This window comes from Eublepharis macularius, chromosome 6 (assembly GCF_028583425.1).
Source record: "Eublepharis macularius isolate TG4126 chromosome 6, MPM_Emac_v1.0, whole genome shotgun sequence".
NCBI classification, from domain to species: domain Eukaryota; kingdom Metazoa; phylum Chordata; class Lepidosauria; order Squamata; family Eublepharidae; genus Eublepharis; species Eublepharis macularius.
In genome coordinates, this window is record NC_072795.1 from 119,273,076 (window position 1) to 119,289,973 (window position 16,898).

General features: G+C 41.2%; 1 protein-coding gene across 1 annotated transcript in view; it reads right to left on the reverse strand.

The window, feature by feature from the left end:
- Window positions 1-16,898, reverse strand: part of CABCOCO1 (ciliary associated calcium binding coiled-coil 1) — a 187,415-nt gene that overhangs the window by 68,508 nt on the left and 102,009 nt on the right. The window contains exon 6 of the mRNA XM_054983957.1: window positions 13,823-13,895. Coding sequence (XP_054839932.1) covers window positions 13,823-13,895 — 73 coding nt within the window. The remainder of the gene's footprint in view (window positions 1-13,822; window positions 13,896-16,898) is intronic.

A 16,898-nucleotide genomic window follows, 5' to 3' on the forward strand; every position in this document is an offset into this window, starting at 1 on the left:
CAAGGCACATGCATGTTCGCTGAGGCATATATATAACATCTAAATGTGGCTCAGTATCTGCATAAGACTCTTGCTACATAACTAAGGAAAATGCTCTTTTGGGGTTCCTGATCACACAGAGAGAACGGTACATATGTAGGCTCTAATAATATATCCCAATGAGCATGCATAGTTTGGGGATGGAGCTTACCCATCTCTCACATGTATGTGCACATGCATGCACACATGCACACACATGCACGCACACCGCATAGATTCATTCTGCCCCCTCAGAATGTCTGAAAAGGGATAATGCTTTTGCTGGGAAAAGCCATAAGAAACTAGCTAGCTTAGGGGCCGCAACCTTTACAGCAATGGCATTAAACTCTTTTCTACCACCTTACAAAGCTGCAGCATTTCTCGCTTTGCTTTAAATTCTTTTATAGACCTAGTCTTTATCCTCTTTACTATTTACATATTTAAATGAGAATTATTCTAACCAAAGAGTCAAGTTTCACCTGTTATTCCTGGCATTTTTATGCAATGAGTTTAAATGGAACAGTTGCTAGGAAATGCAGAGATGAGGCAGAACTGCATCTTTAACCATTCCTGCTGCACATTAATTCATTCCAAGTACCTCTGGAAAGGAGGATAATTGTCTGTTTCAGGAGAAATTTTGATAGCTAGATCTGAAAGGACACCAGTAAGGAGAAGAAGAAAGGTGAAACAGTTTCAAGAAATAGTTTTGTGCGCAAAGTAACATTTGCTCCTGTTGGTTCTGGTTTAAGGTCTTGCCTGGGTCCACTTAAGTGGAAGGCTTCCAAGGGGCAAAATAATAAAAGCTTCAATGCAGAGTTAGTTACATGTATCTGCCAGTCATGTTAACAGAGGCATTTCCAGAGAGGAAGCAAGGCAAAGACATTTCTAAAGCCCCCACACGAGGGTGCTTCAGAGCCCTCTCATACAAAATTCTGAAGAGCAACCTAACCACTCTGTATAGTATCACCTTTTAGCCAATTCTGTAATACTGTACATTTAACTTGATGCTGAGCAGGGGGGGGGGAGTCTACAGATCTCCAAGAAGAGAGGCAGGTGAAAAAATAATTCCATTAAATATTTGCTTTGAAGAACAATCATGACAGGTTAATTTCATCCTACCTGTAAATGCAAACTCCACAAATATGAATCCGAAATCCTGTACCAATTCAAAAGTTAACAAGCAGTCTTATTAGAACAAATGAAGGACCATTAAGGGAATGGTATGAACAACAGAGAAGAATTATAATGATGAACGGCCATCATAAATAATAATAAAGTATGGACTCAGAAAGGCTGCACGAGAATGTTAAACGGGGACTAGACTGACTTTCACAAGTGATCCTTTCACCTACATTTTGATAGAAAGATCATCTATCTTGGGAACATATAAAAGGAGAATATATAAAAGTAGAGCAATAATTGCACCATCAATTCCAATTTTGTAAACTAAAATGTATTGAGTGAAGTTTTGTATTCTACCTGCGAAATGTTTAAGGTGGAGGTAAGCAACATGAACCTCAGAACCAAATCTTGCCTTCTGAAAGGTCCACGCTAGTCCCTAGCTTCCACTTCTGAGACAAGAGAAAAGGCAAGAAAGAAGGAACGATAGTGAAAATGGAATGTGGGGGAATTCCACTTCATGACGCCTTTAAGTGTCCCTTTGGAAAATTTTAAGGACAAATCAAGATTTGGGGGGGGTGTTTGGAATTAAAACATATATATGTTTGCCACTGCTTCCAGGCATGAGGAAGCACAAAATAATTACAACCACAAAACAGACAACAGCAACAGCAACAAGATGCAGTAGAAACAATATAAAATATTTTTCATACTCAGACAGGTTTTCATCGTTTCCTGATGTCTTCAGGGAGGTTACTCCAAAGGCCCTCCTCCCAAATCCCGGTTATCGGGACAGCAAAATTGAGCCAATGGAACTTGTTGAGGTACAACTGATACAATTTATGTAGAGAAAGAGACCAACCCACAGAAGAAGCCACCATTCTCTCACCAGTCTGTGATACTCTCAGTGGGAGCCGCTTGTGGCTCTTGACAGAGCAAAGGGGCTCCAAAGGATTATCCATCCTGGTTGTTTCCTTTCTGCTTAAACAATGAAAAGGGAGGAGGAGAGGTGTCTCTGCAAGTGCCTGGCTATGGACTAACTGGAGGCAGCTCCACTTTGAATGTATTGTTTTATTGGCCCCAGATGCCTCTGGACCTAACAAAAAATTAAAAATGGTGCAACACACAATGCAGACAACAAATTTCAACATTTATCAGAGGCCAAAAAATTGTCTATATTTGAGGCCCAAGCCAAATGCCCCCCACACTAGCCCTGGGCAGCCCTCCTCCCTGCAGTGGAAACTAAATTTGTATTTTGTTTCATTTAGAGTTACCAGTCCCCCACTGGGGGTGGGGGAACCCCACTCCCACCCTCCACCCCCGCTTAACTGGCCGGCGGAGGGGGGAACTTACCTCCCGGGGCATGCTCCCAAGCAGTGTGGCATGCTCCCGTGCTCCACAGTGGCCTAGTTCAGGCAGATTTGAGCACAAATTGGGCTAATACGGGTGGATTCGTGCCGAATCGGGCTACTGCAGAGCATGAGAGTGCTCCTGCACTCTACAGCGGCCCAATTCAGGCAGATTTAGGCCCAATTCGGCCATCTGCAGAGCACCAAAATGCTCCCAGGGTGGCATGTGGCCTACGCAATGACATCACTGTCATCATGCAGGCCAGAAGCACGCACACTTCATGTATGCACAAGAAGGACATCAAAAAGGTAAGTGTTGGGCCTCCCACCTCCCACCTGGGGGTTGGGGGACCTGGCAACTCTAGTTACATTCATGGAGGTTGCTCTATCAGGGTCCCTCTGGCATCAGAAATGGCAACATAGTTTTAAACTCAAAAGTACCACTTGGGCAATATTTTGGTCATTTGTTTTTTGACTGTGTGTATCAGTTATGAATCGGGGAAATAAAAGATCTTATTTTGAACTCGCTGACCTTCCTATGAAGTGCATTTGCTTAATTAGAGAAAGTACATTCTCTGAGATTTAGAGTAATTTTTAAACTGCCTCAGTGGGCTTAAAGTGTGTTGGATTTCTGGACACCCCCTTCTCCTTCTTGTATTGCTAAATGTTTCCATTGTCTTATGTTTTGATAATTTAGGCATGCTCCAAACCCCGTGGCAAACAACCTGGATTAAAAAGCCACAAGTATTGAACTCTGAAAGTTTCTTTCTTATTAATATTCTACGTTCTCATTTTTTACTGAAATATAAACAATTCCTTAGGAAAAGGTCAATAAATAAACAGATATATGCAACAAGACAAGCCGTATGATAGTAATTTAAATAGCAATGCATGTTCTTCATCTACAGGGGAAGTTATTCAATAGGTACAATCTCTATTTTTCCACTACACACACTGGATGTTGACGCAGTGATTCTCTACTTAGCACGGGGAAAAGCCATTAACTGAATTTAATTGGATATTAAATACTGGCTTTGGTATCTTCTGCACCTTTATACATATGACTTCCTTACAGCTTAGCATGGAGACTTTGTTATGGCAACAATAAAGAGATGCATGACATTTAAAAACAAAAAAATGCTTTCTAGATAATAAGGATGTATTTTCTACAGTTAATATTTCATAAAGGTTGTAAGAGCCACATATCACAAGAAATGGCAAAAGCTCTAGAACTATTAGTATACAATCGTGTACCTTGGTCTCCCTTCCACCATTTTATCTTTGCAACTACAGTGCGAGGTAGGTTAGGGTGAGAGAGAGAGTAACTGGGCCAAGGTCACCCGCAGTGAGCTTCCAAGGCAGTGCGGGGATTTGAACCTGGGCCTCCAAGATCTTAGTTTGACACTAACCACTAGGCAAAGCTGGCTCTCAGCATATTCACCAGTCAACAGGCTATATTTATTAGTCTAGCTGCAAACTTAAAGACTTTTTAGTTGATTAATCTATTACATTTAATTTGCATATGATCCAAAACTCAGCCTAGGGCTTTTTCCTGAGGAAGTGTGAGATAATTTAAAATTTGTTAAAGAACATACCGCTTAATATTTTCTTACGGTAACCCAGAAGAACCAAAACAGCCAAAAAAAAGAAAATAAACCAGTGTCTCCTTAATTCTGAGCCCTAACCATTAATTAACCTTTTTAGTTAATTTACTGATTAAATCAATACAAGGTTCAGCCCGTGTTATTTGATATGATTCATGACATCTGTCAAGATACAGCGATTTCTGGAAACAAAGTAAAGGGCCTTTTCAGGCAGTTAATTCATAATCTTGAGAAAAAGAGGAGAACTTCTCCACTGAATCCAGCAGGATGTTTGACCTAGCCCTGGAGTTCTGAAAAGATGTCTTGCCCTCAGAGAAGTAAGGAAAGAAAATACTACAGAGGAGATTCCTCTCCTGGCTGGAGAGAAAGGAGCAGCTGGGCTACATGAACGATTTTGCAGGGGTACCAAGGCCTAGATTTGGACCATAACACTAAGTGCACCATTATTAAGTTTGTGGTACCTCCAAAATTTTGCAGAATCACTTGCTCAGGTGGGCTGTGCAATAGCTATTCAGACCTATATTGATGTGTTTATGCAACTCCTGTACTAACAAAGCAATCCTAATACCAATGGGCTTAGACTGGAGTAGTCCTTTTTAGGATTGCACTGCAAGGGTGTGTTCCCCTGCTGTGCAAAGAGTATGGAAGCTCTTGGCCAATATGCATAGCCCAGGGTTATCAAAACATTTACGAAGAAGTTGCTGGAGCAGTCTAAAATGGCTGCCTTTGGTGGGGCTTTACACAAACAAATATTATCACCAATGCAGGCTAAACTAACAGCAAGCTGTGAGACCTAAAAATATAATTGGGTGTCTAGGAAGAAGCTTCCATTTTGGAGCTATCCCAGAAGGCCATTGCAGCTGAAAAGACTTTTGAGTGTGACTATTGGCTAGACTGCTCTGTTCCTGCTTCCTGAGACAAGCCTCCCAGTCTTGGCTATTCTAGCTGTATTGAGTAGAGATGGGCATGAACCGGGAAAAAACTGAACCATGTGGTTCGTCAAATTTCACGAACCACAAACCTGCCCGTGGTTCGTGAACCGGTTCATTTGGTTCGTGAAAATGTCACATTCAGGTCAGAAAACTATCACTTTCGGGTCAGCAGAAGGTCTGCAGGAAGTCCATCCCCTGTTGTCTAGGAAACTGATTGATTGGCACCAGGCTGTCTGCAGTGACAAACCAAAAAACGAACCAAATGAACCAGCCTAAAAGTTCATGGCGGCTCATCAGAAATGGGATCTGACAAGCTGTGGTTCGCGAACCACGAACCGGCCTGGTTTGTGCTTAATTTTGGTTCGTATTTTGGTTTGTGTCCATCTCTAACTAAGAGTGCCTCAGCTCCTATTCCAATTGACTAATTGTTTAGCCCCATTATCCCTATATCATCGTTCCACATCACGCCACTTAGTATTTTGTTCTTGTATATATAAATACCATGGCTCAAGCTTCAGCATTCGGACACTTCTTTAGAAAGGGAATGAGGTGTGTCTCATGTTGCACCAAGAACTGACCCCCAGATTTCTTCTTATCATACTCTTGGCCAAAATTGTGTGGTGGAATACAACTATGTGCTGGGGAGAACTGCTGGTATGCTGTAAGGTATCAGTTAATTAAAGGATTCTGAGTCCAATTACCCACTCATATGAAGAAGATACCTGACATATCCCTGCATGCTTCAAGGTTGGGTTTACCTCCTTCCAAGCAGGAGTTACAGTGAGTCATGCATAAACACAAGAAATGGGTTCCTTGAAGTGTGAACTTGCACTTTCTAAAAGTAAACATTTTGGGGTGCAAGAACATGGTTTGCTTTAGGGGGAAAATGTGCCACAGCTACCAGAAGCTGGGGAACAACTGAACGGTGTGCAAAGAAAATGGTAAAGAAAAGGCCTCATTTGAAGGACCACAATATATTGGTGGCTCAGATGCTGGTAATATCCACATCTAAACTCCAATCCCCTAATTTCCCTAACTCTTTTTCAATAACTGCCTTACTTTTAATACAAATCAACCAATTTGGAGAACAGAAATTTCCTGTAACAAATTCAAATGAACAAGTGATTCAGTCCAAATGAAATAAAGTCAGATTTGGAGAGAGTTCAAGTCTGGGAATGCTTAGAAGAGCGGTAAAGCTCATGTAAATAGTTACTGCTTCACAAGGTTAACTCTGGCAGATGATATCAGGTGACTGCAGAGTTAATGACAGATCACATTTAATATTATTATCTTTTTACTCCCATCTAAGCTGCAACCTGTGACATTTCTAATGTTTGGGCACAATGCATGAGAAGTTCTCCTGCTCAAACAAATTCATCTCAGTGGAGTCTGTGCAGTGAGATTCCTGATGACTGTGTTTATAATGGAACTCTTTCTAAAATTAATCCAGTCGGCTGGGCCATAAAAAACAGATTATTCCATAACAGTGACTGATGCAAGAAAGGATAAAGCTACATTTACCAACCACATTATTTTCATTAGGAAGTGTTTCAAAGCAGACATTATACTAAAAGAGCTGAGGCTTGTTTCATTCAACTACAGCTTGAATATGTAACGAAAGTTGGGTTTGGGTTACCAATAACCCTTAAAATATATACCACAATATATCATCCTAAATACAATAAACCAGCTGAGCCCCAAAATAGAAAATAATAAAAGCTTCTATGCAATTAATGTCTTAGCAATTTAAACATTTGTTATGAGATCTGACATGTGTTAATGGAAATCGTTCCATTAAATTCCACATCTAGCAGGCAATATATTCATGGTGGTGGAGAGTGCCATCAAGTCATATCTGAATTATGGCAATGCCTGGCAGGGTTTTTATGGCAAGCAGGCTTCCCATTCCCCTGCTGGGGGCAGGGGATCCCCTGCTCCCATGCTCCTCACCCCCATTTACCTGACCAGCAGGGGGGCATGCCCCCCAGGGCACCCCCCTGGTGGCACAGCGCACCTCCTGGCAGTGCAGTGCGCTCCCGTGCCTCACCTCAGCATGCTCCCGTGCCCCACAATGGGCCCATTTTGGGCTGAATCGGGCCTGTGGGGGGGGGGGGCAATTCAGCCCTTTGCCGAGCACGGGAGTGCTCCTGGGCCGCCCTTTGGCCCGCGTGATGCAGTCACTTCCCAGAAGTGACATCATCACACACGCCAGGAAGAAAAACGCAGCAGCCTCCAAGGGATAAGTTCCAGGCTCCCACTGGACTCAAGGGACCTGGCAACTCTAATGGCAAGAGACTAACAGAGGTGGTTTGCTATTGCCTGCCTCTGAAATTCTGGTCTTCATTGGAAGTCTCCCACTCAGATGTTTCATACATCTTCTGTATTTACATGACTAAAATGTTTAGAAATCAGTCCCAGAAAATGTGAGGATTACCCATCTTGTTTTTGCAATCAACTTGTTCTAATGTTTACAAAGCTGACAACCTCTGAAAAACCAGAACTCATGTCCAGAGGAAAATATTTCCAGAAGGTTGTCAGTTGACTCTTACTTTAAAACTTTAATTATTGCCAAATATCTCCCCCCCCCATTTTATTTTTACATCATATTGATGTTTCGTATAAGTTACAATATAACTGAGAATGAATTACAGATAGCAGGTCATACTATCAGAGCCAATTAAACATATTAAGTTTAAGCTAACATAACAAGCTGTAAAAGAGAGAGAGATGAGCAGTAACATTCTACTAATGATATCAGTATGTACTCCGCAGCTGAACATTGCAGAGAATAACCTTCGATATCTTATACTGTTAAGATAGTTAAATTTTATGGATATAAGAGTTTCAGATAGACTGGGTTTGGGGATAGGATATCCTCTTTGGTAATGTGCTCAAGAAATGGGAGCCATTTCTCAATGAACCCAGTTGTTTTAGGGTAAATTTCAGATTGGTGAAGACCATCTAAGATCTTTTCCATTATCAGATGATCCCATATTTTCAAATACCACGTGGATATAGCTGGAGCAGATTGTGACTTCCATTTTAGAGCAATTGCTGGTTTTGCTGCCACTTAGAGGCTGATGATTAATTCATGCCTAATTTTTGGTATAGAGATATCTTGCAAGTGATTTAGAAAAATAAGGTCAGGAAGCAATGGAATTGTATGTTCTGTTATTTGAGTTATTTGTGAAAGAACCTCGTTCCAGAATGCTTTGATACCCAAATATTGTAATACTATAGCAACTATCTATTTTTCCTCTATTATGCTTCCACAAAATATACCAGCTACTCCTTTTTTCAAACCACATAGCTCTATAAATATCTCATTTCTTAATATTTGATCGTTCAGCTCTTGGGCCTGGCTAGAATGGAAATAGTAGAGGTTTTCCCATTATCTTTTCCTTCAGAGACATTTCATATTCTGACTAGGTTCCTATCCAGTTTTTTACTCAGCATGCCTCGGACCATTCCTGAATTAAGGCAGCCCCAATCTTGTATAATTCTGCCCGTGTTCTACAGCCAACAGGCTAAAATGCCCTCAGTTCCACCAACCTGCCTGACCACTTCAAGGCTTCAATGTAATGTAAATAAAATTATTGGTTAATATACTCCTGCCAGTTAGTATCACAACATTAGATTCAATAGTATATTTGCTCAAATTCAAGCCTAGTTCTCCCCATCCAAGTATGCCATTAAAAAGACGGGATTGACTTAAATTTGCATACATGCTACATTTACTTTCAGAATTTTTTTTAAATGGTGTTTAACAGTTGGAGATCTTTTCTTACATCCAGGATCATCTTCCTTTCAAGTACATATAATATTTATTACATGCACTGCAAATGACCTGATTCTGTCTTGACCTTTAAAAATATTCTGAAACTCTCAACAGCTTGTACCCTGGAAATCTTGTTGATCTTTAAGGTGCTACTGGACCCGAATCTTGCTCTTCTGCTACAGACCAACATGGCCAACCCACCTGAAATTATTTTTATTTTACCTGCACTGGTCAATCTAAAAATATAAATCAGCATCCCCAAACCTTGAACAGACTCCCTCAAACTTTCTACTGTTTATAGATTCAGAGGAGTTAGTCATGTTAGTCTGTAGTAGCAAAATAGGAGAGTCCAGTAGTACCTTTAAGATTAACCAACTTTACTGTAGCATAAGCTTTCGAGAACCACAGTTCTCTTCGTCAGATGCAGCGACTTTATGTAACATTTCAAAGTTTACATAGTTAATCTTCCTGTGCCATAGGTGATGATCCACTAAGCCTCAGCTATATTCATACATTGAAGTTTTACTAGCTAGCTAACAAGCGCAATAAAATATATGCATAAAATCTTACTTGACTCTTTTTCTGAACAGAAAGAGAAGCAGGAGGCGACCGGGGGGGAGGGGGGTAAGGAAATTCAAAAATCTCTGGACGGATGCCAAAGCAAACAAAAACACAATATTAAAACAGTATCACACAGCTGTACACAACCCTTCGCCCAAACACCTTGCACAAGCAAAAGGCACTTCCAGGAGACCGGATGGAAACTTTTCCACAAATAGAAACAGAGGCTTCTTTTTTCACTTTTATGCCACAAATCGCCAACACAGGCTACGGGTAGTTCGGCAGGTTACTGAATACATTCCTGTTGGCAACTAGTATCTCTTGATTTCCTGACAAATTTGCACGAACATTACTTTCGCTGCATTGGCACCTACGAAGTTTAGTTGAATCAACTCCTGCATCTTTTCTATGCTAATAATCTAATGGGTACACGTCTCTTTTTGACAAGTTATTAATATCAGCAAGGTACATTCAGTGTACTAGTGGAAGTTTTCTGGAATTTGTCCCTTTTCCTGCTGATCGGCCATCTGTATGATCTTTGCAAAACAACTCGCCAACTAAGGGCCTGACACTGCGACCCTGTGCAGAATTTCTCCAATCTAAACCCAATAAAATCAATGGGCTAAGACCAGGGCTTTTTTTCTGGGAAAAGAGGTGGTAGAACTCAGTGGTTTGCCCTCAGAGAAAATGGTCACATGGCTGGTGGCCCTGCCCGCTGATCTCCAGACAGAGGGGGGTTTAGATTGCTCTCCGCGCTGTTCAGCAGCGCGGAGGGCAATCTAAGCTCCCCTCTGTCTGGAGGTCAGGGGGCGGGGCCACCAGCCATGTGACCACTTTCAAGAGGTTCTGGTACTCCGTTCCCCCACGTTCCCCCTGAAAAAAAGCCCTGGCTAAGACTGAAGTAACGTTGCACAGAAGTGCACCTTAAGACTAGTCCTCTGTACATTTCTTACCTGAGAGTTAACCCAAGGAACATATTGAGATTTACTTCCAAGTAGACAAGCCTAGGAATGTGCAGCATAGATTGCCTACCTCAGTTTGAAGCATTGTTTTCATAAACTCGATTCAAGTTTACGGAGAATTATTTCTAGATTCATTCAAATAGGGAGAGACCTGCCTAATGCAGAACAAATGCTCTCCGTTGCTAGATAAATGCCAAGGTGTATCCTTTCACGAGAGCTTGACATTCATATCTGCCAATTTTCTTTTGCGGTGGCTTTAATATTATACCAGCTGATTTATGAGAGTACGCAGTTAGCACAGTCGTAGTGACATTTACATTTTGTTCCCTCACTATAAAGCAGTCTTTTTGCTGGCTAATAATTTTCTGAGCCATTCAGAAAAGAGCTTTTAGGGAGAGCAATTTTAAAACAGTTTTCTTAGTTATAATGCTGTTAGTGTATTTAAGAATGTATACGGTTTTATAAGCCAAAAATAAAGCAATCCAAAGGAGTAACACGTGCAGTTTGAGCTTTGATTGTCCCTTCTGCCACATCAGTTCCCACAGCAGAAGAACCCAGCCGCTGATTGAGTTCTTTTAAAAAAAATGGATTGTCTCTTCAGCATTAAGAATGACTGCTAGAGAAAAGGCAAAGGAATTTCCAGTTGTGTACCATTCTCCCACAAGCAATATCGTTTGGGGGTCTGCAGTTGGAACCAGTTGGAAGCAGAAGTCTGCAAGACAGATACCGCTTCATCAGCTAGCAAAGAAATGAGCACCATGGTGGAAAGGCCTCAAGCTGCAGTAATTTTTGAGGATCAGCGGAGAAAGGGAGAGGGAGAAAAAACTCTGCACCTCTCACACTGTTTTCTGCAGTCCTCACCCATTTGGCCAGCTATATATCACCGGGGGGAGGGGGGATAAATATTAAATATCATGTCACAAAAGACTTAATATATACATCATTAACATTGCAAATCTAATTTTTACATACAATCCAATGGGACAATTAAGCCTATAGACGTGCTTATAGACCAACACCCTTCAAGGTATAGGAATCTCTGTGTGGACAGCTATATGCGGCGTCATTAGTTCTCTTGTGGCCAAGAGGGTTACTTGGTGATTTCCTGCTGCATGTTTACAGGTAAGTGCGTAGACAGTAAGTAAAAGTCCATTAAATGTCCTCTATATTGACCTCTCATATCTTTGTTAATTTTCGATGCAAACAACGCAATGGACCAGTTGGATGGTCGAGTGCCACCAGATTGTCCGGTCCCCAAGGAACGTTCATCCGACAGGCTGCTAGCTTTGGTCCTGCTTTGTTCCTTTTATCAAGGACGTTATGGAATCATATCTATAATGTTCATCACTGTAATGTGTAGTTATTCTCAGCGATCTTCTCTACTACCCATGCTTTCATATTTTAATCTTGTGTTGATACACATCTGTGCTGTGTCCACAGAGGAGCTCTGGTAAATAGAGCTGGGGAGGAATTTTACCTTGGTTCTCATTGGCTAATGGACCTTGGGGGTTTTGCCTTCCTCATAGCAAAAGTTTGTATTTTGCCTATGTTTGAAATAGCATAACTATCACAACTGGTTGCTGGCATTTAGACACTGGCTGGGGACAGAGTACAGGGTTTGCAGAGATGGTTTGATCCTAAAAAAGGAGTGTTAATTTAAAGGGTTCTAGGGGGTGAAGGGCATGACAGCCACCTTTTGGGCTAGCATACTGACCACACTCCAAAGAAGCTGGTAGTGGCCAGGAACAGCATCTTCCACCACTTCCAGCCCTAGGACTAGCTCTCTTTCCTTGGTTACACCCACCAGGCTGGCTGGGGGGCAGGGGAGTGTTTCACTGCCAGCAGCTGAGCTGTCAGCTGTGCACATTCTCCCCGGACAATGCTGTGCAAAGACCAGAGGAACCTGTAATCAATAAAGATGTGGCCAGATTTTTTCCCTGTCACTTTTCTCTCCCTCCCCTTTAGACTTATCTCCACTCCAGGCACTGCAGAAAAAGCAAGAGTGGACAACTAGAAAATCTTTCCTGTGACACATGAGTCTTTTCTTTACTCTTTTAAAAGAATCTTTAGAATTCCAGCTCTTATTTGCTGGGAAAAGAAACTTTCTGCCTTTCAAAGTGAATATCTGAGTCTATATTATGGCAGACCACTCTAACACACTTTTCTGTGCCGAAAAGAGTTGTCCACATCTGTTAAGGATGATACAAATTAGCCGATAATTAAGTCTGAAATAAAAAGTGAAGATACAGCAATGACAAACCAATGTGCTCCTCTCCCCAAATAAATAATGCACAACTGCCAGCTGATAGCAGTATTTTGTAAATACAAGGATGAGTATGTGTGTGTGTGTGTGTGTGTGTATGAAATATATGATGCATAAAAGTTATTCCCCATTATAAATATGTGTCAGTTTACAAATTCCAATTGTACACAATCTTCTTGAATTCTCTGGTCATTTTCATTTTACAAAGGGTTACATCAAATGTAGGAAGAGCCAAGGAGATCATAAGCATTGGACTGGTTTCCATTCAAAGAACAACTTACAAAGTAGGGTTTTTTCTGTTAGACTACAATCCACAAGATGCCTCAACTAGGCAAAACTTCTCATTTAGCCCAGGAGGAATCCTCTCCCCCCATTCCACTGAGATGCAAGGGCTTGCAATGAGTCCTGGTTTACAACCAAGGAAGAAGGAAGAGAAATGGGTGTTGGTGGCAGCAGCAGCTTGTGGCCAGTGGAAAAGAGGGGGCTAGCAAGATGGGTAAGACAACAGAGCTTTGGGATTTTAGAAGACAAGTAATAGCATGTGGAAAGGGGAGGGTATTGAAAGGAGTTGGGGCTGCAGAGGGAATGCTTTGTCCTAAGGCAAGGGGAAGCAGTTGGCTTAAGTCTGTTCCAGTGACCCTGAAGAGATTCTAGCAGACGAGATGTAGAAGGGCACACACCAGAAGTGGATAATGAATTGTGCTTTGGAAGTTAACCATTAGTTTGACTACTTGCCCCTTTGCCTGTGGTGATTTATCAGTGAAAAATTATCACAGGAGACCTTGGGCCTCTGCTGGGTGGAGAGTTTGCTCCTCTGACCCATTTCAGTCAACACTCCTGTTCTAGCAGCATTTCAGAAACAAAATAAAGCAGAACAGCCACACGAACCACAAAGAGTCATTTTAAATCTCTGCAAAGTGGGGCTCTTCCTCCACAGCCACACATGATCATGTCTAAAATCCCCGTATATCACCTTGATAAATGCTGCCAAAGAAGATATTCTTGACAATACAAGCAAAAGCCTAACCCAAAATGGCATATTTATTCTTTTAAATTTCAAATTCCACAGGAGACAGGCATTACTGTATTTCTCATTTATTCTTTCATCTGCTATTCTGCGCTGTTAACACTTGAACAATTTTGACACGAAGTTGCTTTGAGCTATAGAAAACAGATGCCAGAGAACAGGCATTAAAATATTCTGCCTAATCAGTTCCAGTCATATAAATTACTTACCTCATCTCCTATCACAAGTTCTTCCCGGGGACTATGGAAAAGATACTCATATAGTGCATAATGCTGGAATAAGCTGAAAGACAAGAAAATGAACATTTAGTTAAAGAGAAAAAAACAAAACCGTTTAAGCACAGGCTAGGGCCATCTTGAAGCTGGAAGAATAAAAGTTAGCTCAATATAATACAATCCTGTTTTAGCTATACTTTGGAAGCTATAGCTAGTTCCTCATCCATGGCACATACACGGCTTCACAGCTCTTTATTCCCATTTTAAAATTTGTGAAACCTGTGTTAGGATGATCTTCTCTGAGTCTGTAAGTATCAGCGAGCAGATACATCTTACTCTGCATTTATATGTTCTCCATAAAACTGAGCATCGAGTATCAATAGTAGGATGCACTCCCCAAGCCTAGGAGACAGCAGAGATCTCAGAATATTTACCTCTAAATGGACTCTAACACTGGCAGATGTTAAATATAAATATACCTCTTTTCTCATGGATTTTTAAAATAGTCATCATTTCCCTCAGTGCTCCCAAGGAACAAATGCTTGTTCAAACAAATCTCTTTTCTATCACTGCCCATGGTAGAGCACTGACTGGCAAAATCACAATGCTACAAAGCTCACATCACTTGCGTCCACGGTAACATGAAAACATTATGACATCAGAGTGTGCAGAAACAGTTGCATGTTAAGAGCAAGGCAAATTACAGGACAACTCTTTTTCATGCATGGAAGAGCTGTTGGAGGGGCCACAACATTAGTCACACAGGAGCCTTTTCAGTGTTTATCTGTTCTAATCCTGGATGGTACATTCAAACATTAAGTAACATTTAAAAAAAAAATCCTTGCGAACAAGTTGCCAAATTCCTCTACCAAATGAAAATTACCACCCCTGCTACACCAAGCAAGGAGAAGTTTATTATAAAGAGGCTGGACACACTGGATATAAAACCCTTATTCAGAGAGAACTTTCCTTGTCTTAGGGCTGGCCTATAAAATAAAGCAAAATAAGGCGGATGAGTCATGAGGTGGCAGAATGAATTGCATCATCTCAGCTTGCAGGTGAAAGGTACCCTTTGTTTTTTAATGCTTCCACAAATAAAAACCCTTTCCCCCCTGACATGTTTTTTTTTGACATGATTATGATTCCAACAAATTGTCTCCTAGCATCTGAGAAGTCATCTCTTCTCCTTCAGGGCTTACAAATAGACAAAATCCCTATGGACCGTTTACAGGCGGGATAGAATGGGTCGGTGTTAGCATCAGTGTAGTCACAATCTTTTCATGCCAAGGAATGGAACTGAAAGCAGAGTTCTGAGAAGGTAGGAGTCCTGCGATGGATATTTTTGAACTGCTATCATGTAAGCCCCTAAACCAAATGTACCTATACTAGTTTTGTTTTATTTAAATCCAATCTAAAACAGCAGAATTGCCTTGATGTATCTCTGATCATTTCTCTGAGATAAGCACTATAGCATTGTAGTTGGACATAGCCTTTTGGATCTAGGCCATGGTATGTTAGGGAGGCGGAGCGGAGACTGAGAGTGTGCATGCAAAATCTCCAAAAAAAGCAGGGCTTTTTTTCAGCTGGAACACAGCGGAACGGAGTTCCGGCACCTCTGGAAAACGGTCACAGGGCTGGTGGCCCTGCCTCCTGCTCTCCAGACAGAGGGGAGTTTAGATCGCCCTCCACGCCACTGGAGTGGCATGGAGAGCAATCTAAACTCCCCTCTGTCTGGAGAGCAGGGGGCGGGGCCACCGGCCCTGTGACCGTTTTCGCAGAGGGCAACCCACTAAGTACCACCACCTCTTCCCCCCCCCCAAAAGCCCTGAAAAAAAGTACAGTTTTTTGTTTATGACACAATGGAGCACGCTTGGCATTTCTTTCTGCTGTTCCCAATGCTTAGATTTTTCATCACGTGTAGCAAATAATTACAGATGAGAATGAACTTACAGGGTAGGGCTTTTTACGGTGCCTTGCATATTATCTGAAAGTGATTAATGCTGACATATGCTCCTAGCGTAACTGTTTCCTGAAAGAAAATATAAAGAGATACATCGATGCCCACTTGCCCTGGGAGCAAGATGGAAAAAAGGTGTGTGTGTGTGTGTGTGTGTGTAATAATTGGAAGGCCTTGTCTGATCTCCTGCATGGATCAAGCCACCATATTTAGGCATTTGGCCTCATTTTTATGATGGTTTTCAGGGAATTAAACAGCAACTTCACCCACCAATACATTAAAAATGAATTAAGAGGTTATAATAAAAGAATACTCATTTTGAGGAAAACAAATCATCTTAGATTTCTCATTTTTAAAAATATATGGAGGTGAGGAAGAATGGAAACATGACTTTTGATCTGAAGTTGGGGAGCATAAAAACATTTGCAGGGATCTATACTTTATTTAAAAATAAAGGGCTCACTGCAAGTGAATGGAAAATTTCTAAGCATAGCAGACTTTCCATAGGTAGTGGGAGGACTGTATCACTAGCTAGAATTTTTACTTCATAAAAGCGGTGAGCAAGTTCTTAGTACCCAGTATAGCCAACAGAGTACACAGTCCATACTCTTCCATACCCATTCTGTGGGAACAGGCAAAGCTCTTGTTCAACGGCATACATTTTAATGGGGCTTGTAGAAGAGACATGCCATGGAATTGCACTGTGCCAAAAAATTACAGCTAGTGAAATACTGTACAATCCCAGGCAGAATTACACCTTTCTAAGCCCATTTACTTCAATGGTTTTAATTTAATTTATTAAATTTCTAACACACCCTTCCCACGAACAGGCTCAGAGTGGTTAACAACATTATTAAATAACAACAATAAATACAGTATAAATACAAGTATAAAACTCTGTTTAAAAACCATAAAAGGTTTAACTCTGCTTAGGACTATAGTGATTTTTTTTCAGCTATCTATTGGAATACTGCTACAGTCAGAATTTTTCCATTCATTTTTTAAATGAAGAATTAAATAAGTGCATCCTCTTCTACTGCCACATCCTGTTCTATTGTTTGTTCTGTGAACAACAGAGGATAGATCTAGAAGGGACAGAAGCAAGGCCATGTC